Here is a 21,627-nt window from a genome sequence, read left to right on the forward strand (position 1 = left end):
AGTGAATTTTATCACTATTTCGATGAAATTGCTTTCCCTTGTGGCATCTTTCATGTTTTCTCAGTTGTTTTCTCCTTTCCCTTGTAGCTACATTGAGAAGTTTACGGATTTTCTCCGTCTCTTTGTGAGCGTCCACCTACGAAGAATTGAATCCTACTCCCAGTTCCCTGTGGTTGAATTTCTGGCATTGTTGTTCAAATACACTTTTCATCAGGTACAGCCCTGTGACATTGTTTTTCCTCTGTCTGTTCTCTGTTCTGTTGTCTTGTATGGCAGGGCTAGCTTGTTTTCCCCAGCGAAGTTGATACTTAAAGTTAGCCCACAAAAAAGCAGTTAACTTGTCTTACTGGCACTTCCCCAGTAGTGCTGAGGACTTGGAAATGGCTTAATGTGCTCTTGGATTTAGTTGGAGACAGGGGTCACATGTAGTTACCTTGCAAGAAGAACTTGTCTGGTGTTTAACTTTGCTTCTGCTTTTATTTTTTTGCTAGTCCTTGGAATGGACAATGTTATCTGGAAAAATCTCTCTAGCTTGGTTGTTTTGTGTTTGGGGATGCTTTTCTTTCTCCTCAGCCTGCTGCTTTTACTGTATCTGAGGCTTTCCTTGTAACTTTTAGTTTTAGCATTAAAAAAAAAAAACAAAACAAAAAAAAAAACCCAACAAAAAACCAAACCAAAAACCAAAACAAAACCCTGCTGTAGAAGCTGTCACAATGCAACTCAGCCCTATTTACCCCCACATGTGAATAATGACAAGGAAGCAGATCTATAAAATGCTAGAAGGTGATGCAGCAAGCCACATGAGATGGGTTAATGCTGAGACCAGCCTTGTAATTCCTGGCTTCCCGCCCTTGCGCAAAAGCTCTTGCTCATCTTTTGACAGCTATAAATCTCTCCAGTGACCTCCTAGAAATTTTTCAATAAAGCAAGAAGTTCTTCCCATGGATTGAAGTGGATGCTAACTTGTATTTTCATTGTGTGAAATCAGCCTTGCCATAGCTTGCGATATTAATTGTGAATTTTGGTGTATTTCAGCCTACCCATGAAGGTTACTTTTCTTGCTTAGACATCTGGACGCTCTTCTTGGACTATCTGACTAGCAAAATTAAAAGTCGTCTTGCAGACAAAGAAGCAGTACTCAACAGGTAAGCAGTTGGGAAGCTGTCAGGATGTGACAGCTGCAAAGAGACTTCATGGTCACCATGGAAGGACTGTGAGAAATAAGCTATTGCTTACTTCAACTTCACATGTGGTCGAGTCCTTTCTTCTTCTGAAATAGTAAAGTATAAACAGTGTAAACTTCAATGTTTCACAGTCATTCAAAAGAATTCAAACTGAGCAAGTTAAGGTAGAAAAACTGTCGCTTACATATGTTGGTGTGAACTCAGCAGCCAGAGGAAGAAAGCTTTGCAGTCTAAAATAAATTTGCTAAAATGTGTTATGGTTCTTAGAGCACATTTTAGCACATATTAGGGGAGGAGACCACGGAGTAAGTTGCCTAGTAAGTGTTCACACAGCTCATACAACTAATTAATGAATTAAGGAAAAATTTTTTATTTAATTAGGATTTTAAAATTCCTGTGTAAATGGAGGATGTGTTTCTGAGAAATATTGATGAGACTGTGTTTGGAAGTTAAAGTTCCACTTGCTTACCTCTGATGCTAATTGGGTGTATCAATTGCAACAGTTGTTGGCAGCTCTTCCTTTGTAGGTGCTGTATCCTGAAATGGGTGGCCCTCTTTTGATAAAAATCCCTTTGCTGCCACTTTAAAAATCTGGTGAATATACTGGTATCTTGTTCAAGTTTTGGAGGCTTAAAAGTGCCACAGCTTGTGCCATATCATGTTCTATTAAATGCAGAAAGAAGCTTCTTTCCCTTAAGCACACCAAATGTAAGTGGTTGGTTTTTGAAAGACAGCATGGCATCATAACCACAAAGAACAAACATGGAACTAGCTTACACCAGACAGCTGTCTTCCTTTCAGCATGGGAACTGTGGTTTTTTAATTTCTCAAGTAGTAGGTATTTGCATTTGAACTTCGTCATAATTTGTTCCTAATTTGCTGCTCTCTGCCTAATGCTGTTGAACTCTGCCTTGGCATTATGCTCCTCTTCATCTGGCTAACGTGCATGTAATGTGTGTTATCTTCGTGTCAAATAGTTTGTTATGGAGAAAATTGAAACAAACAATAGCTATCTCTAGGAGATATGTCAGACTATAAAATAAAAAAAGCATATAAGTGGCTGAAGCTTGTACTATTTTGTCAGAACTACCTGTCCTTAGTGACAACTTCGACAGCTACAGCTTCCTGCGCACTCTCAGATGTGTGAATGCTGCAGTTTGACAGTCTGGGAGTGGTTACACCACAGGAGCACAAATGAAATTTCCTGTTCTGTGGTTTCTAAACTTTGCATTTTATACACATAACAACTTTTACTAGTGGATAAATTGCTGAATCCAGAGTTATGTCATCTGATTATGGAAAAGATGGTGATTCAGCCACCTTGCAGAGAGAGCTTTCAGCTGCTTAGCTAGTGACACAGCTGACTAGTCTGACACTTAGATTGCATCATGCTCTGAATATCTGTTAGTATATGCTAATGCCTAATTTTCCAACCTGATCTCACCTAGCAAAGAGCATGACTTCTTGCATCAGACCCCAGCTGCTTTGAGAAAGGAGGTTTTTAAAACAATCAAACCAAACCCCCTCGAAATCCCCAAACTTTGGTGTTGTGTCACCAGGAATGATTGCATGCTCAGGTGGCTCTGTGCTAATTTTGCAACTTGGCATTTTTCTTAGGTGATCAGTGAGGAGGGTCTTCTGTGCTCTGTACCAGCTTCATAGCTCTGAGAGGTGAAAAGATACCTTTCAGTCACATGCATTTAGTGTTACAGTACAAGTGGAAAAAGTGCTGGCTTTGTTTCAGAGGACAGGGGCCTGAATTCTTTTGCCAACAGTGTAGGGAAAGAGGATAGCAGCACAAATAGCCTCAGGGGAGGCCCCCTTTTCAGGTAGGCAGCAGTAACTCTGCCCTGTTTCATCTGTTCCTCATTCACTGTCCAAAAAGCAACACCAGACAGGCTGCTGAGGAGCAGCTTAAGCAACTTGGCCCTTGGTGCCTCCTGTTCATGTACATCTGCTATTATTCCTGGCAAGCCACTCCTACCTTTCCTGTTTTGAACTCTTGGGCAGCTTCTGTTGCTAACAGTTCTCCCTTTCCCTTTCAGAGGTAGAGGAATATCAGGTATTACCAAAGTTCTTTCCTTGCAGGTACCTTTTTACCTGAAATTACATTATATTCTTAAGCCCAGGGTCTGCTTGGTGTTTCCTCAACAAACCTGTAAAGCTGTGCTGCAGGCTCTTTGCGGTGGCCCACTTTAAACTGTCATCTGCTTTACATATCTCCTTTGCTGAAAGGGCTGTGGACACAGCAATCTCTGCAGAATTGTTTTATCAAACTCTTGCTCTGTCTTCTTCATGGTCATAGGTACGAAGACGCCTTGGTTCTGTTGCTGACAGAGGTGTTGAATCGAATCCAGTTCAGGTATAACCAGGCACAGCTGGAGGAGCTGGATGATGAGACACTGGATGATGATGTAAGGAGCAGTGTTAAACAAGGACAGCTGCAGGTCCAGATATTAACTCTTGCACTGGTAACACCTGGAATGTCTTTCCAAGAGCTTGTACTTCGGAGTACAAGCTAGACAGCTGCTTCTTCATTCCATTCGGTGTGGGGTTTGAGGTTTAAAGCAGTATGAAATGCTTTTGACAAAAATGTACTTAAAGTCACTGTGAAAAGATATGACTTTTTTTCAGCTTGGTTCTTATGGGGAGGGGGGAATATAGATGCTTATGTTTTGATTATCAGAGGCATTAGGTGTCCATGTGTGGTTGCTTTGGAACGTAAATGCTGAAATATCTCCGAGACAAAAGCTTTAAGCTGTATGTGTTATTGGTGCTTTCGTTTAAGCTTATTTCTCCTAAGTTGGTATTGGTAAACATCATCTCAATACTGATTAATGTAAAAGTGGAGTAAGTGGCCAAAATGGATGAGGCCAGAGCACTGGAAGGGCAGGTTGTTCTGCATAACGGATGCTTGTTATCTGAGCAGTAATTGTGCTTTAGGAGTGAATGTTTGTGCCTTATCACTCCAGGGAAGCATATGCATGCACGCACGCCCAAAGCATGGGTTGGCAGAATTATCCTCCATCAGATGTCTAGCAGCATATGAGAATCATAAGAGCAGTATCTCTTCGGTATCTGGGTGTCTGCAAAAGCCAAGCTCTGGAAAGGAGCTAGCTAGTCCCAAACATCAATTAAGACCTACTAGTCTACAAAAAGCCATCTGTTTCCCTCTGGAAGTGCTGTGCTTACCTTAGTGTTTCTTCCCATAGCAGCAGACCGAGTGGCAGCGGTACTTGCGCCAGAGCTTGGAAGTGGTTGCAAAAGTCATGGAGCTCTTGCCAACTCATGCCTTCTCCACACTAGTAAGTAGTTATCCAGACCAAAAGTGCAATGTGAAATGAGCACCAACTGCTGGAGTTTGTTGCAAGCTGTTTGATAGAGGCCACAGTGCCAAAAAAGTAGGGAGATTTGGTTTTGGATGCAAAACCTTGGCAAGGGGAGACCAGAAATTGAAGGAAAAAAAAGTTGTTTTTTTTGGCTTTGCCAGATTTCGTGGTGTGTTTTGAAGAGAGTACTTCAGTGAGCATCCGAGTCCTACTTGCTGGACACTAAGCTCTTTAGAAATTCCCTTCTCTCAAAGTGTAAATATTTGGCAGCAATCAATCCTTCATTGATGTTTATTTTGGCCTTTATATTAGGAGGCAGTGCTGTGAATTGGGCAGATGAGAGTGTCATTACTGGGGTTTTAAGGAGAGTGAAATCTTTGTTTAAATGAAAGGCTAGATATAAATGCTGAAGAGAGTGCCTCGGACAACTGGGAATTATATCTGATAAACATGGATAAGTGCTTCTCTCCAGCTAGTGCCAGTGCTGTTGCTAGAATCGGTGGTGTAAAAGTTGTCTGGGTTTGTAGCATTATAATGGTTTTTGAGGAGGAGATCTCGAGGCTGTAAGCCAGTGGAGTCCAAAATTCAGAGTAGTTAGTGCCTTTTTGCTGGGTGAGAAGAAAGGCAAGTAATGGTAGTGGGATCTCAAAGCAAGTCTGTTAATTCTGCTGGAGACACTGCAGACCTAGACCTCTGAACCATATTCCCAAGCAGCAGAGAAAATTGAGCTGCTGCAGAGGCAGAAGATGCCTGACCTGAACTGCTTTTTTAATTTATATTTTTATTTAAAAAAGATTCTGGCTGAGCTAAGCACTAGAAGCCTATTACCAGAAACTCTGAAGTAGTGAACAAAATAGTCCTTATACAAAAGTAGAAGTTGCTCTGCAGTGTGGTGGCACAGCATGAGTCAGCAAGAGGCAAACAAATGGAGCAGCTGTTTCAGTGAGCACAGTGAGCATATGGGTCATATGGTGAAGAGCATGTGGCTTCCTTAAGGTAACACATTAACATGAGGAAGACTATCTGGGTTTTTTTTTTAAATAGTTCTCCTGCAGTTATACAAAGACACTCAACTGTTTATTAGGCACAGCATGTTAGCAACTTGATAGTGAGTGCTTTCTTGAGCCCTGCATTAGTTCATTTTTGTTTACTGGATAATCTGGGAGATGCTCAAGGAGTTTCACGTGCTTTTCACAGTAGTCTGCAGTGCTGTTGAACGCAGTGGCTAGTCTATCAGTAGCAAATAATGGTGGACAATGAAAGGCTGCAGTTCCTTCTGCTGATGGATGAGTGAACTTTGATAAAACCAACCACCTCAAATGTGGTGACTTTTGCCAATAGAAATTAAGTAGAACTATGCCAGACTGAAAGGGTTGGAAAATACTCTTTCTGATGGGATGCCTACAAGGAAAAGGTTAGTGTGCAATTTTGTCCTGTATGTGTACAAATGCATTCAGGTGCAGCACAAATAATTTCTTAATACAGATCACTGAAGTACCTTGGCTGGCTGAAAGCTGCTTAGAAGGCTTCCTAGTCTGTGTGCACAATACACTCCCCCATGGTAGTGTAACCTGTTGCTCAGCTGAAGTATCACCAGGATCAGGCATGTTTGCTGTCAGTCCTGAATGATGGAGTTAGGCTAACGCTTTGTTCCCAGACCAGGATGCATGACAACTGTGGTGTTTGCTCCCTTGGCTGTTTTCCCCATGGGGCTTCAGCTCACCAGCAAAGCACTGCAGTACTTCCCTTCTGTACTCTGTTACAGAGGCACTGAACTCAAATTCTTTGAATAATATTTTGGTAGCTGCATTTTGAGACACTGGTAGTTATGGGTGAGGTGGATGCCACGCAGGCTTCCTGTGCTCCAGGCTCTGCCTTTCCTCTGCTCTGTTTGGTCTGGGTTATACATCCATCTGTATATTCAGAGGTGGCATGCTGTGCCATCACTTCTACTTGTCAGCCATTATCTTACTAGGCTGATTGCTGGTATTTGTGGGAAAGGGGAGCTACGACACCAGAGTGGTGATCTTTGTTGTTTTCCTGACAGCTGTCAAGACATGAGAAGCTGTGGCATGCAGGATCAGCCCAGAACAAGCAACTTGCCTTTTCTCCAAATGTCTTTTTGAAGGTGCTAGGGAGAAAGAAGAAAACTGTGCTCTAACAGAGTGATCAGTAGTAGGCTGTTAACTGTCTGCCAAGCCCCAAAATCATGCTTGTTTCTTGTCTCTTCTAGTTTCCAGTTCTGCAGGATAACTTGGAAGTGTATCTGGGACTCCAGCAGTTTGTGGTCACTTCAGGGACAGGTAACAACCACAGCCCAGCACTGCGGTCCTCACTCTTTGAATAGCTGATTGCAAAAACACTCTAGACCTGCTTTGGTGTTGCTGTTTCCGTATTCTCTTGAGGATCTGAATACTTGTGGTGTCTAATGGCTCAGTAGTTAAACTCCAATAGCAGACAAAAATCTAATAATGTGATTTATTTTTTTTATTGGGATGGTTCTTCCCTTGTTCTAGCACTTGAAATGAAGATACTGTATGTGTTAAGAACAGGCATGCAGCATCAAATACTACACTAACATGGATGGATAATGGTTACTTTTTTCCTCCCACTAAAATTTATTTCAAGAAAAGGTTGCACTCCTGTTTGCTTTGGGCTCAAATCTGGTGTGAAGTTGTCCACTATAGGAGCATTTTTATTTAGGCTTGAATTAAAACCATTGTGAATCAATGAGAAGATGAAGTATTTAGGATGTAGTAACAGTTTCTGAAGCCTTATCCAGCTGGCTTTTCAGGAGCCTTCATGTATAAAGTAGTTTACAAAGATACCGGTGCTCTCAACTGAATAAAAAGCATGAGCGTAGCTTTGTTGCTCCTTGCTGAGAAATAAGGAAAGTAGTAGTAGTGAGATCTGTATGGGGGAAGGTTGTGGCTGAGGTTATATTCAAGTTTTTTTGTATGACCAGTACAGGAATCTGTTACATATTCAATACTGCTATACATGGCAGAATGGTGATTGTTGTGTAGACAGTTCAGGAAAAAGTACTTCCAATTTTAGGATCATTTCAGACCTAGGATATGCAATGTGTAAGTTTTTAATGCTGTAGCAACGATCTGTATTAGAAGCTATTATGTGGGCTGGCTGTTTAGCTGACGGGTCAGAAGTAGCTCAGATGCAGCTGGGAATTCAGAACTGGATGATAGTATGCTGGTGCCAGTGGTACAAAATGGCAAGCTTGTTGCTGAAAACTTAATCCGAGATTAAATACAGGCAGTGGAAAGAAAAACAGATTTTCTTTGAAATGTGGTGTTGTAGAACGTGTTTGCTTTTTTAGTAAAAGGTCTGGAGTGCTGGAGACCAGGTATATGCAACCGAGTGGTAGGACGATTACATAGGTGGTAAGACTGGCAGATCTACTTATCGGTATGTTTCTTATAGCTGAGAAATAAGAAAGTGAATAACCATGCTTCACATCAGAAGCAAATACACTCTTGTTCCAAATCAGCAGCAGCATGAATGCTAATTGCACTCTAGCCAGCAGAGGGAGTCCGGGTAGTGACCTTCTCTGCAGAGCTGGGATTGCTTTTTAATGTCAATAGATAACCAAAAAGGCTCCTTTTTACATAGTTATTAGTACCAATTAGAAGAAAAGAAGTGTGTAAAAGGATGAAACAGTTGGTAACATCCATTTCAGCCTTTAAAGAGGAATATGAAGTGTGGCAGCCGGAAGAGTTGAACTTGTCTTACTCAGTTTGAGTATTTCAGTCACTTGGAGATGAACTATGACCCACTGCCGAGCTAATTTAAGAAGAATGCTTGTAATGTAATTAGAATAAACTTTGCATTTCCTGTAGCTTTGTAATTAGGTTTCCCATCCCAAAGAGCTGTATTTATTAGTCACAAGGTTACGTGTGTTTTTCTGGCACAAGGTTTTTAAAGTATGAGTTTTCAGACTGCTAGGCTCGTAGTGGATGTTAGCACAAGTGATTATTTACACTTTGGTCTTTTGGCTTCATTGCTAATGAACCACAATGTCATTTCAGGTCACAGGCTGAACATCACTGCAGAGAATGACTGCCGCCGTTTGCACTGCTCCTTGAGGGACCTGAGCTCCTTGCTGCAGGCCGTTGGTCGTTTAGCAGAATACTTCATTGGTGATGTGTTTGCTGCCAGGTTCAATGATGCTCTTACAGTGGTGGAGAGGTAGGTATGGGAGGGGGAGTTTGCTGTCCCTTCACCAGTACAAGGAGCAATTGTCACCACTGCAGTGAGTGTGAAAACCAAGGTTTCTTTCTGCCTCCCCTTATTCTCATTAAATTGAGATACGAAGAACTCAATGGCCAGTTACATTTAATTCATCAGTGCTAAGTTTCCCAGATGGCTTTCTAAATCCTTAACCAAAGAAATAACTAATAGGAGGGATTGAGTAAAATCAGTCACTTGGAAAGTTTGAGGTACCTGTTTTCCAGCATCTGCATTTGTGATGCAATGAAATGACATGTAGAGTTTGACTACTTCGAAGTTGTATCTCGAAGTTAAATCACCAAAATCTTTGACCTGTGAAAACTGAAAGGCAGATGTCATTAGGTTCTTCCCCTCCAAGAAACTTAATTAGCACATAGTTGCAAATTACAGAATTGCAGGGCTTTACACCGCTGCCTTGGTTCTGTTTTTTCACTCCCAGGCAGGAACATCATACTTGTTCCATCTTATCACAAACAGTGAAATAGGCTCTAAATTATTTTCAACTAAATGGTCTAAATCTTGTCTATGTATTAACTAAATATTGACACAGAGTTGTGAAGAGCTGCATTCAGATGAGATGTTCAAGCGGATTTGTACATGTGTATATCCATGTTACAGTCCCTTTACACTACCACATATGTATTCACTTCCAGGTTGGTAAAAGTAACGCTATATGGATCCCAGATTAAACTGTACAACATCGAAACTGCAGTACCATCTGTATTGAAACCTGACCTTATCGATGTGTGAGTATGAGATAGACACTGCAAATGATTGTATCCAAATTTGGTACCTACATGGGGTGGGTGAGGCATTAGATCTCCTCGGTCTGGTGTTCTAACCGCTTGCTTGGCAAATGTTCTGAAAAGCGCATCTCTCCAGTGATTGCTAGCTAACCAGGAAAGCACCTTCTTTTAACTGATGAAGGTCAAGGCTGCTGCCAGTATTTTGGACCATTGTTTCTTTAAATTGATGTACTCAGGTTATTTAAAGAAAAATATATTCATGATGAGAAGTAAAAATGCCCATTATTATTAGCTCTAAAAGCAAGCTGTTATTCTGGCCTGTACTAATGGCTGTAAAAGCTTAGTTCTTCTGCAGTGTAATTAAATGATGATGTAAGCGTTACAATAGTGGTATTCTAAGAAATGGATTCACTGTCAGTATGTAGTTCCAGTTTATGGATTTTTTTGCTACCAAAGTCAGATCTATGGCTCAGGTAAAAGATGTTTTTCCTAGTATAGGGTTTCAAGTCCTTTGCTTCAAAGACAAACATATGCCTTCCAGCTCTGTGAGCCATTTCTGAAACAAATGAATGACTTCGATCCAGAAGTTGACATTAAGTGTAAAATCTTGATGCTGCTAGTAATAGAACACCACTCTGACAGCCTTTTAGAGACCTTTCATTCCTAAGGCTGTGTAGTACAAACCTGTTTCCTGCCAGCTGGTGTCTTGTGAGCAAAATTTAAGGTTGTTCTTTTGAGCACGTTAAGTACTTGTTCTAGTTTGCAATTGCATGTATAGCAGCTCCTTGAAAACCCCCACTTGACTCCATCATATAGTTCCCTGGATTTCTCCTAATAATCCCAAGTTACTAGCACTGAGTTTTGTGCAGATGATGTTCTTTTAATGGTCTCTTTCCTTTTCTGGTTTAAAATAATTTGGGAGGTTTTTTCCATGATCCGTTAGTGAGCGGTTTTCATCCTTTTCTCTGTCCAATGTCCCTGAAGAAACCTATGATCCATTTTCTAATGCTAGCCTAACAAAGGTACATTGCCAGACACTTGGAGGACACCTGTCTGCGTGGTCCCAAAGAAATGTCCTGACTCAAATATCTTAATATGGTGCTGTGCCAAAAATTGTAAAGTATGGTTGTAGTCAACCTACCAGTTGATTATGATTTGACCCGTATCAATTTATACCTTTGGCTTAATGCTGTTGCTCAGTGGGTGAGTCCAGTTACAGCACACTTTTAAACATGCCTTGAATGTACAGGGTCCAGGACAAAAAAAATTAGTAGTGAACAATTTTTAAAGAAAAAGCTGCCAGCTTTGAGAATACCAATATTCTTTCCCAGTATCTGTCAAAACTACCCACCACGCTGAGGACTTGTGCCCTTCTGCAGCTGTCCTGCTTGTGTACCTTTTATCCCACATATATCTTACCCTTGCTCTGCTCCTCCACAGCCACGCTCAGTCCCTGGCAGCGCTGCAAGCCTATGCACACTGGCTTGCACAGTTCTACAGCGAAGTTCACCGGCAGAACCCGGAGCAGTTCATCTCTCTGGTCTCTACCGCTCTGGAGGCTATCACACCTCTCATCAGCTCTAAGGTACCTTTCTCAGTGCTGGGCTGAGGCTAGGCTTCCACCTAAAGCAGGAGACCCTCACGTGGCAGTGCTGTTGTCTTCAGGTGTTTAACAGTCTGCTCTGGACCACACTGTGGCTCCTGATGTGAAACAGTCTGAGAGCTGGATGTCCATCTTCCAGAGCCACAGCAAATGTCCCATGTAGGGTGAGACCAAGAGCAATTCTAAACAGCACTGTAGGTCAAGCTAATATGAGAGTAAGCAACTTAAAGGCATACAAACTCAGTCTAATGATTTTACAGTTTGAAAGCGGGGAAATCTCTCTTCCACAGTATTAAGGGAACTGACCTGTGCTCTGATGGGCAAATAAATACTATAAACTGTCTTGCTTGCAAAAAACTGGTAATGGCAGCTCACTGTGCTGTCTGATGCCAGTGTTGCATTATATGGTTCTGTGTGGTGGTGTTACTGGGCAGCCTGACCACCCTCTCTTTCAGGTGCAGGAGAAGCTACTGCTGTCTGCATGCCACCTGCTAGTTTCTTTAGCCACCACAGTGCGACCAGTGTTCTTGATCAGCATCCCAGCAGTACAGAAGGTGTTCAACAGGATCACAGACACTTCTGCTCAGCGGCTTCCTGATAAGGTGATTTGTCTCAAACATGAAGAATGTACATTGGGTGTTCTTGGGAAGGTGTACCTCATTTCTTACTGCAGTGAGGTATAACCTCATTAAAAAAAAAAAAAAAAAAGGCGGGGGGCAGGGGCAGCAGTTATCTCTGTACTGTGGATATCCAGGAATCACAGTGATACAGTTTGTCCGTAATGATCTATTTCAGGCAGCAGCATAAGGAAAAAACACAATTGCACCTCTTAGATCTTATTCCTTTCTCACTTGCTGACACAGTCCCTGATTCTGCATCATCTTTACAGTACAGGCATGTTGATTCTAACATACAGGAAGTTTTCTGTGAAACTTATGTTAGCATTCCACATACCTCACTCCAAGTTAGTATTTCTATTGCAGAAGTACTGAAAAGCCACAGTGAAGGCTGGGATATGGTTGTATTGTGTGCTGGCATGGAGGCATAAAGTGCTGTACAAGTGTAAGCGTGCAAACCAGACAAGGAGTAATGAAAGTGGTATCATCTTTGTTTTATGAATATGAAGAACAGGGACTTACCATTGCAGGGAAGGGCTGACAGAGCTGGGAGCTGATTCCAGCTCTTAAGTCATGGAGCTTTGCTTCTCTCTTACCTTGCAGAGCTACTAGTTTTCACTTGGGCTTACCTTCTGCTATTGAACTCTTTCCTCAAACTGTGAGCACTGCTGATGTTTTGGACAGACATAAAATGTCACTTCACTCTAGGGTTGTGCTCTAGCGAAAACCGAACTGCAAACATGGTAAAACTTTGTCTCTTTGCTTAATGTCTTGTTGCTTCTAGGCCCAGGTGTTGGTGTGCAGAGCACTGTCGAATGTATTGTTGCTGCCCTGGCCAAATCTTCCAGAGAGTGAACAGCAGTGGGCGGTTCGCTCCACCAACCATGCCAGCCTAATCTCTGCCCTCACGAGAGAATACCGCCAATTAAAATCCAATGCCATCTTGCCACAGAGGAAAGTGCAGCTGGAGGACAGTAAGTACCGAGTTTCTTGGTGTGTGCTGTCTTCTGACAGCTGCAGTGCAAACTGCTAATAGGTGTCATCAAGCTGATTTTCCAATAATTATTTTGGCTGAGAAACTGTATTTAGTGTATGGGGAGGACAGGAAAGGAGCAATTTGTATTTTCTTTCTTTTTTTAGAAATCCTTCTTCTGTGGGTGTGTAAAGGGCACTTTCACCCCAGGTTGCCTGTAAGCTCTTCCATCAAAGTACTGTCTTCCTCAGTCGTGCAGGGAAGGTGGGATCAAGTTTGTGATAAAACTTTGAATAGCAGTGATTGCATTAGGAATACTTGACAGCCTAATGCTGGGACACTATAGTATTAGAAACATTGGCCTGGAGGCAGCATTAATGAAGATTATGGTTATAAAAACTTAAGGGGGAAAATAAGAATTTTTTCTGGACTTGAGGAGTACTGTAGAGGATTTATATATGTAGGAGAGCCCTGAACTGATGGGGTCCAGGGACCTTTGGAATTTTTTGTGTATGTTTTGGGACTGCTTTTGGCTGGGGGTGGGGGGGGGGGTGGGTGGGTGTGTCTTTTTTTTTTTTTTTGAGCATTGCTTTAAAAAGTAGGCAGTGCCACAGCTTCTGACTAACCTGACAATGATAGTCAGCTGTGCACAGGGAGGGAGCATGGGAGAGGGTGGTTTGCTCCTCATGAGAAGAATATCAGCAGACTGCTCACATGGGTAGAACTGAGCCAGTTAAGTTTTCCCAGCATTTGGGTTAGCTTATATAGGGATTGTGTATTGCTCCAGTTGTTACTTTCAGAAATAGAAATCTGCAGTGTATTTTGCTGTCATAATGTCCTGCTTTTTTCTTGGCTAGTGTTTCTTTAGCATGTTGTGAATAATATTGTTTACAGCTCCCCTCAGCGTTTGCACCTGAGTAGTTGAGCAGTGGGTGCATCTGTAGGGCAGTAAACCTGTATAATTTAAGAAAGTGAGTAGCCACAGTGACCTAATTGAACCTGTTTAGATGTTTAAAATGTGAACACCAACTTGGGAACGTTTTTGACTCCAACCTGGGTTTGGTGTATATGCTGCCTTGTAGGTTGTAGTTACTGTGTGTGAACTTGACTTCTCTTCATTTCTTTCCTCTGAGTAGTTTTGACACATGCAGGAAGTATCATCTCTCTTATTTTGCAGCCAAAGTGATCATCCATCAGACACTCAGCGTTTTAGAAGATATTGTAGAAAGTATCTCTGGAGAATCTACCAAGTCTCGACAGATCTGTTATCAGTCGCTGCAAGAATCCGTGCAGGTCTCACTAGCCCTCTTCCCAGCTTTCATTCATCAGTCAGGTATAACCATAGGACAGGCTTTAATGCTGTGAGTAGCTTTATGACTTACTGGTAATATCCAAAGTCCATCAGCATAGCATCATGGTGGTGTTCATGTGAAGTGTGTGGACTTGCTGTGCCTGAAGTGTAATGTGAGTCTGTACTTCTGGGTGGGCTGGGCTGAATCAGGACAGGAAAGTGAGATCTCCTCTGCTGTCTAGGATACAGGCATGAAGGTTTGTCACACTTCCAGAAGATGGAGATGCCCTGTGCTGTGTTCAGCAGTGAAACAAAATGGAGCTGATTCTAAGCACAAATTAAAAAAAAAAAAAAAAAAAAAAGCTTTAAAATACCCTGTCTGGGTATGTTTGCCATTTACATTCTCTCCAAAAGCTTGAAGGCAAAGAGGAGTAGATCTCATCAGATGAGGTCAAATGATGTGGGGGTTTTTTCCCCTATAAAGGAAAGGCTCCTCAGATGTAACCAGGACTGTTGCTTGGCAATCTTCTGGCTAGCGACTTACATTTTGTATCACATCAGGGTAGCTCAAATGCCTAGGACTACAGCAGCTTCTCTCATGAAGAGCAAGGCATTCCGGGAAAGCTTTTGGAGTTTGGTGGGATTTTTCTTGGCGAAGCAGGCATGGGGGAGGCAAAACAAAGTTGAAGTGTAGAGAGGATCCAAGATGGCAAGCTGATGCTGTGACTGCAATGAACTGTTGTCTTCAGAACAGGCTAGCAGCCTCATACAATTGCTATTTATTGGCTATAAAAGGCTGTATGAAGGAGTTGAGCAGCTTCAGCTTACTGTGGTTATTCAATAAAGCGTGTTGGGACTGATGAAGAATTAGCTGCAGTGCTGATTAGCTAACTGCATAACCACAGGCTGAAGATGACTTCTGAAGTTAGAAGGGTCTTTTCAGTTCCTGCCAAAAAAAAAAAAGTAGTTGGATTCTGTCTCCTAAGCCACCCCAAGCTGTGTAGCTGTTTTGGATTTCCTTGTATTTCCTGTTAACCCTGTACAAGCAGTGAGCAACTGGAGATCGGCCCAGACCATTGCCAGAGCTTTCTCCAAGAACTCTGTGTAGGCCAACCAGACTAAGAGTCTTGCTGATAGTATCGTTTTGTTCTGAGTTGCTTGATGCTGCCTGTACTTGTCATCCCTCGCAGTTTTCAGAAATGGATGAACAGTTTTTAAGCCCTATAGTACTGGCTGTTGGTTTCAGTTTCTAATGGCAACCCTGCTGCTAAATTTCCAAGAGTAAATGAGGTTCCCTGTACAGGAGGAGCAAATCTTATATGTAAGACTTATTGATGCACTTGAATGTTGCCTTAAAGTGTTCTTTTTGCTTTCCTGTTCTTATCTTAGATGTGACAGATGAGATGCTGAGCTTCTTCCTCACTCTGTTTCAAGGACTGAGGGTGCAGATGGGAGTGCCTTTCACTGAGCAGATCATACAGACCTTCCTAAACATGTTCACCAGGTATTGTCCCATGTTCGTCACTTCTTTCTTATCCCTCAGGATGATTTATCTCAGTAAGCTGCTCACACAACAGGTCTCTGCCCCTAAAGAGTATAGTGTTTCCAACCCCTTTGTTTCCAGACTTTTGTCATGTCCCAGGACTAAATCTGAGGAAAATGCTTCCAAGTCTGAAGTGACCCAGCCCATGCACATCAATCGTACATGCCATCATGCAATTTCAGCTCTCCCACGGGCTTTCTGGAAGTGTGTGATATTGAACTGGACTCTCGCATTGCCTGTTGGCTCCTACCCAAGATCTGAGGGTCCCCCAACTATCACTCAAGCTTTTGTTGGGGAGGGGGGGTCTATCAATCCTCAGTCAAAACCCAGCTCCCTTTGGCTTAATGTACTTGGCCTGTATTAATTGAGCAAGTTGAGGCACTACCTGCTTTCCTGTAAATTAAGTAAGCATGCAGATCACTGGGAAGGTTCCTATGCAATGACTCTTTTTTTGTCATAGGGAGCAGTTGGCAGAGAGCATCCTCCATGAGGGCAGCACTGGCTGTCGGGTGGTGGAGAAGTTTCTGAAAATACTGCAAGTGGTGGTACAAGAGCCGGGCCAAGTATTCAAGCCTTTTCTACCCAGCGTCATCTCACTGTGCATGGAGCAGGTCTACCCCATCATTGCAGAGGTAGGGCTGTTCCTACATGAGGTGTAGGAAGGGGGAGATGGGAAGGGAAGGTATTGCTGGGGTTGTGGGAGCAATTAAGCTTTTTGCTTTCCAAGAGCTGTAAATGTCAGTCCCTCTGCAGGGAAAACTGGGTGACTAGTCAGTGGGAATTGGAAGCAGTGCAGGTGGAGGATTTTGTCAGGAATTGTCAGGAGAGGCTAAAATTACGGATGTGCTCAAAGCAGGAGGTAAAACTCAAAACTCGGTGATGTGTTCTTAGCATGATCCAACAGCTGCTGAGTTTGATGCCTTCCTTAGGAGGAAATGCTTTGATGCTCTGGTATCTTGGCTGTGAAGTACTGCCCTGGGTGGCCACCTGACAGGGTGCTGCTAGCAGTGGGATCCAGGGGCTGAGTGGGATTCCAGCACAGGAACCTGCTTTGAGTTGTTTGTTCTCTTCTCCTCCTAGCGCTCATCTCCTGATGTGAAAGCAGAGTTATTTGAGCTGCTTTTCCGGGTCCTCCACCACAATTGGCGGTACTTCTTCAAATCTAGTGTATTGGCTAGTGTCCAAAGAGGAGTAGCAGAAGAGCAGATGGAGAACGAAGCACAGTTCAGTGCCATTATGCAGGTAACTCAAGCTATTCCCACAGTTGTCCAGAACCCTTTCTGCAATGGAGCATATGCTACTTGTGGCAGTGCATTAAACATGTGGGTGATGGGGGCTAGACCATGTCTTGAGTGAGGTCTTGCCTTCAGGAACTGCTGAAAATCAAAGTACTTGCAGAGTGGTCTTGCTGATGTGCTCATAAGGCATGGTGCCTCACTGCGCAGGGAAGCAAGCAGTGAGGAAGGAATGTTAATTTCTTTCCATGCCTCATCCTGCATCTTGACCTAAAAATACATTACTGACGCTGACCCATTTACTTCTTTTACAAGTCTTGTGGTTAGCACTAGGACAAATTGTCAGTGCAGGAAAGTTGTTTTTTGTTTTTTTTCTGGGTTTTTTTTGTTGTTGTTGGTTTTGGTTTGGTTTTTTTTTTTTCTCCTGAGACCAAGATGTCTTTTGGTTTAAATGGACTTGTTCTATGCTGTACCATTGGATCTGGTAGAGAAGGGTCAGTGGGGTAATATCCTATGGGCTTTGGCCTGTGGAATAGAGAAGGCATAGGCAGTGTGCCAGCATGTACACAGAGCCAGCACCTCAGGTTGGGGAATTTGAATTTTTAAGAATAACAGACTGTATTCCACATGTTACTTAGGTCAGAGCTGGCCAAATGAGTTCCTGTGCAGTTCCTAGATGTAAGAACTGTCCCCACAACAGGTAGTGCAACTTAAAGTAAAATCAGGAAAAAATCACCCTCCTAATCTGCTATCAGAGTACCTGGTGTGAGGCCCTTCACCTCCATCCCACGTCAGTGTAAACAGAAGTATGCTTGCACCATGCTCTGCAACCTCAAGAGTAGGGCTTGCTCCTCCGAGAGGAGTGAATGCCAGAGTGGAGGGCCATGTGCTTAGACTTCAGGTGAGAGGACTCTTTGTGGAGCCGCCCCATCATGGAGTGCTTCTGGAGACTGGGTCCCTTCTGATACATGAGTGAAGAAGGAGCTCTTGCACTGATATAAACTGTATTGGTGTTTCTCTCTGGCCTTTGCTTACCTTGGCATCTTTTGATGTGAATGACGCCCAAGCTGGTCCCTATACAGGGCTGTCCAAGCATCTCTCTTTCACCTGTAGCAGTGTAACACTTCCAAACTCACCTGAGTGCCTTGTTTTGGAAGATATTTTCATGGTAATCTCAGTATTAACTTCAGGCTGGTTGACAATACTGAACTACTTGTTTTACTACTTGGCTCCTGTTGTTTTCATACAAAACTCTAATGTTCTGTAAATGTTCTCCACACAGCCAGTGTTTTGTGTTGAGAATATTAATAGTTTCTGTGCTGGCTTTTACCAGAGATCTGAGTCCAGAACTGGCTCAGTCTTGAAGGGACTTGGGCCATTTTTGTCCATTTAACAGTAAATGGCTGGTCTGGAGGAATAAACTCTTCTGTTTGTGATGCCTTGAAGCAGGAACTGGTAAAATTCTGCTTCCTATCTCTGTACAGAGCTTACCTCATCTGCCTATATCACCTGTACAGTGTGTCAGAGGCATTCAGGGTGTAAAAGATGTCTTATCACAGTCTGTGCAGGCCTACCAGACTAGTTCAGCAGGATCCAGCAAATTTTGTTCCTAAGCTCTTTACTGCTTCTGTAATGCCCAGGTCAGCCTCCCAGCTCCCATCTCTCTTCTTTCTAATTTAGTGCAGTAACATGCATCTGCCAGTCACCTTGGTCTTTTGACTTGGATTGAGAACAAAACCTGTGTGTGTGTTCTGGTTTTGTTCATGCTTGCTGCGCTACCTTAGGTAGCATCCATGAGAAACAGCCAAATCCTTCACGAGCAAACTGGCTGCCAAGGGAGCTGTGCTCAGCATCTGTGTTCCTCCTCAGTGCAACCTTGGCCCACCTGTTCCCAACGGACCCAGCTTAGCAACTGTTCTGCAAAGATATGACCGTGTTTCCACTAAAATTTCTTCATTCCCGTTGGTCTGGCAGCAGTACAGTTGACTTAAACAACTGCCTGTCTTGTTACTTTGCTGCACTGAGAAGCAGCAGAGGCTCCCAGGGGTTTGTTCTGGTGTCAGGGTGAAAATGATGTTGTTCCGCCTGACAGGTCTGATATTCATTGTAATGTCAGTCCCCTTCCTTCAATTCTGCTTTGTTCGTAGGCATTTGGCCAGTCCTTCCTGCAACCTGACATTCACCTGTTCAAGCAGAATCTCTTCTACTTGGAGACACTGAACACCAAGCAGAAGCTGTACCACAAGGTGGGTCAGTTGACCAGTGTACACTCTGTGTGTGGTAATAGGCAGGTGCTGTTCTGAGACTTGGTTTAAACCACTCAGAAACTGAAGGTCAGGTTTTGGAGGCTTTTATGCCACAGCCTTTGGTTGGTTGCTGTGATCCCGATGGATATGTTGCTGGTCAGATTGACATGGTGGAGTCCCTCCAGCATTCTCATCTGGGTCAGCAGCGGGGTATCTAGAATTTGCAGTCAAGTCACTGCCAGGTGGTTGTCTCCATTGCTGTCATGAAGGATTAAAGTTGGAATCCAAGGTCTTGCCCTTCTGGTTAGCATGTGAAAGCAGGGCTTTCAGGTTCACATCTGTGGTCACAAGTGAAGGACAGCCCATCATGTTAACAGCTGCCTGTTGCGGACTTCCAGGCAGCTAGCCAGATTCCCTGGCTTTCAGGAGCACTGTGCAGGGTTAAACTGGCTGGAATTTGAATGGGACTCGATGCTGTTTGCTTAAATGCCAATGCTTAAAACTTGGGTCAGATGCATGAGGTAAGTGTGGCCAAATTCCTTGTTGACTTTAAAGCTGATATTAATCTAGCTTTCTGTAGCCATTTGTGATCTTGGCTTGGAAAATTACCTCTGTGCTCGCAAGAGCTTTGGAAGACTTCTAACTGTGTGCTTCTCTCACTGTGCAGAAGATCTTCCGCACAACCATGCTGTTCCAGTTTGTGAATGTGCTACTTCAGGTGCTTGTCCACAAGTCGCATGACCTGTTGCAGGAGGAGATCGGCATTGCCACCTACAATATGGCCTCAGTGGACTTTGATGGCTTCTACTCAGCCTTTCTCCCCGAGTTCCTGGCCAGTTGTGATGGTGTGGACTCGAACCAGAAAAATGTGCTGGGAAGGAATTTCAAAATGGACAGGGTAAGAAGGGGAAACACTGCAGCAGAGTGCCAGTATTCCCAGGATGCGCAGAGTTTTTCTCCCAGAACACACTTGCAGGCAGCTGTGAGCTTCTCAGGGCAGTGTTTTGCGGTAGTACCTTTTGTTCCAAATGCTTCCATACTCAGCAATGCCTAGCCAAGGATTTTTTCGCTGTAGGTAACAGAACTGCCATCTCATCTCTCAGACTGCTGAATGCTGTGAGAGTTAGGGAATATGTTTCCTGGAGGAAGTTTTTTTCATAGGGGTAGACTGACATTTTTTTGAGTGGGACGCTCAGATCCTTGCCAAAATCTCGCTCTAGCTGCTGGCCAGATGTTTGAGGGTTACAACGAAGACAGCAGAGTAGCTGCAATAGCTCACAATTCTTTCAAACCCCTCGTATGCATGTGAAGCAAATGGGGGGTCTGTAACCTCCCTATGGAACGTCATGGCAGTGCAGCAGGCTGTGGCTTCCATCTGCTGAAGGTTGCTTGTCTGTTGAGTGCTTCCTCTCCCGTGGGAGATGATGGGGTTTTGAGACCAAGGGTGAGGGTAGGAAAGGAGCCTTGAGAGAATCACTGGATTCCAGATGGCAATTGCTCTTCAGGAAGGTTAGCCCTTGTTATGGGGTACGTGGCACCCGGGAGCCTCGGCGGGAATGCAGTGAGCAGTTGCTGCTGCAGATGGCCATGTCGTGACCATTCGTGTAGTGCCTGACTGCACACCGAGAAGCCGGTGCCGTGAACAGAGCCCACATCTCTGCAGTCAGCTCTCTGCATGGAGCAGCTCTGGAGCCATCTCTGCTCCCTGTACGTGGGCTGCAGAAACTCGGGTTTCCTGGGCTCAGACTCTGGAGGAAGAAGTCTGTTGTTCTCCTGTGTGAAAATACATGTGGGTGTTTGGCCCTGTCGGTTCATTTCTGTTCTCTGCTGTAAGACAGTGCTTGTAGGTGTCATTCTGTTTGCAGTACAATGTGTTGTTTGATCTTTTCCAGGATCTGCCATCGTTTACCCAGAATGTGCACAGACTGGTGAATGACCTGCGTTACTACAGACTGTGCAATGACAGTTTGCCCCCTGGAACTGTGAAACTATAGTTACTGCACTGGACTCGTGTTTTGATCACTGTAGGGAACGGATCCATGTTTTGTTTTGCCACCACCTTCTCTCCTCCCTGGTTTTGTCAGGACTGCAGGACGCGGTGTCTTGCACATGGGCACATCTTCTTGGATTCACGCACCACGCTTCCTTTTTTCTCTCCCAACCCAAAGGCCCCCAGCTGGAGTCAGCACTGTCTGCAGGATGTGTCTTAACGCCCAACCGCAGGGCATCTCAACTGTACGGAAAGTCCTCTCGCTGGGGTTTTGTCCTACTAACGTAGCACTTTGTTGCGTCCAGAGATTTCTGTGGAGTTGTCTTGAGAGATCATGTACGTATCAAACGTGAGGCAGAAGCGCCAAAGACTACTTCAGACATTCGTACCTTCGTGTCATTCCACCTTCCTGCCCCTGCCCAGCTCTCGGAGGAGGAGTCTCGTGATGTTGGGACTGTTTTGGCACTTCTGTCACTCCCTTTGTTTTTAAATTGCCTTGAAAACCTCCCTGCTGTTTGTGGGGATTAGAGACTTTTTGGTTTTTTTAAAAGTTTTCTCATCATTCCATTGTGATACTAAAACAACATGCTTAATGGAAATAAAGTGCTTACTTTGTTGTTTTAAA

General features: G+C 43.6%; 1 protein-coding gene across 7 annotated transcripts in view; it reads left to right on the forward strand.

Moving 5' to 3' along the window:
* XPO6 (exportin 6) overlaps positions 1 to 21,627 on the forward strand; it is a 55,885-nt gene extending 34,258 nt beyond the window's left edge. For 3 of the 7 annotated variants that reach the window (XM_030001730.2, XM_041120167.1, XM_041120169.1), the window contains 18 exons: positions 88 to 214; positions 1,036 to 1,145; positions 3,490 to 3,598; positions 4,397 to 4,489; positions 6,747 to 6,816; positions 8,557 to 8,716; positions 9,412 to 9,504; positions 10,945 to 11,089; positions 11,563 to 11,709; positions 12,509 to 12,698; positions 12,865 to 12,961; positions 13,875 to 13,990; positions 15,378 to 15,492; positions 15,992 to 16,163; positions 16,612 to 16,773; positions 18,914 to 19,012; positions 19,680 to 19,910; positions 20,905 to 21,627. In XM_030001730.2, coding sequence (XP_029857590.1) covers positions 88 to 214; positions 1,036 to 1,145; positions 3,490 to 3,598; positions 4,397 to 4,489; positions 6,747 to 6,816; positions 8,557 to 8,716; positions 9,412 to 9,504; positions 10,945 to 11,089; positions 11,563 to 11,709; positions 12,509 to 12,698; positions 12,865 to 12,961; positions 13,875 to 13,990; positions 15,378 to 15,492; positions 15,992 to 16,163; positions 16,612 to 16,773; positions 18,914 to 19,012; positions 19,680 to 19,910; positions 20,905 to 21,006 — 2,338 coding nt within the window. In that variant the 3' untranslated portion in view covers positions 21,007 to 21,627. Of the gene's footprint in view, positions 1 to 87; positions 215 to 1,035; positions 1,146 to 3,489; positions 3,599 to 4,396; positions 4,490 to 6,746; positions 6,817 to 8,556; positions 8,717 to 9,411; positions 9,505 to 10,944; positions 11,090 to 11,562; positions 11,710 to 12,508; positions 12,699 to 12,864; positions 12,962 to 13,874; positions 14,031 to 15,377; positions 15,493 to 15,991; positions 16,164 to 16,611; positions 16,774 to 18,913; positions 19,013 to 19,679; positions 19,911 to 20,904 lie in introns of all 7 variants that reach the window. The other 4 variants (XM_041120170.1, XM_041120171.1, XM_041120168.1 and 1 more) reach the window with 3 other exon arrangements.

The sequence above is a fragment of the Aquila chrysaetos genome, chromosome 25 (assembly GCF_900496995.4).
Source record: "Aquila chrysaetos chrysaetos chromosome 25, bAquChr1.4, whole genome shotgun sequence".
Taxonomy (NCBI): Eukaryota; Metazoa; Chordata; class Aves; order Accipitriformes; family Accipitridae; genus Aquila; species Aquila chrysaetos.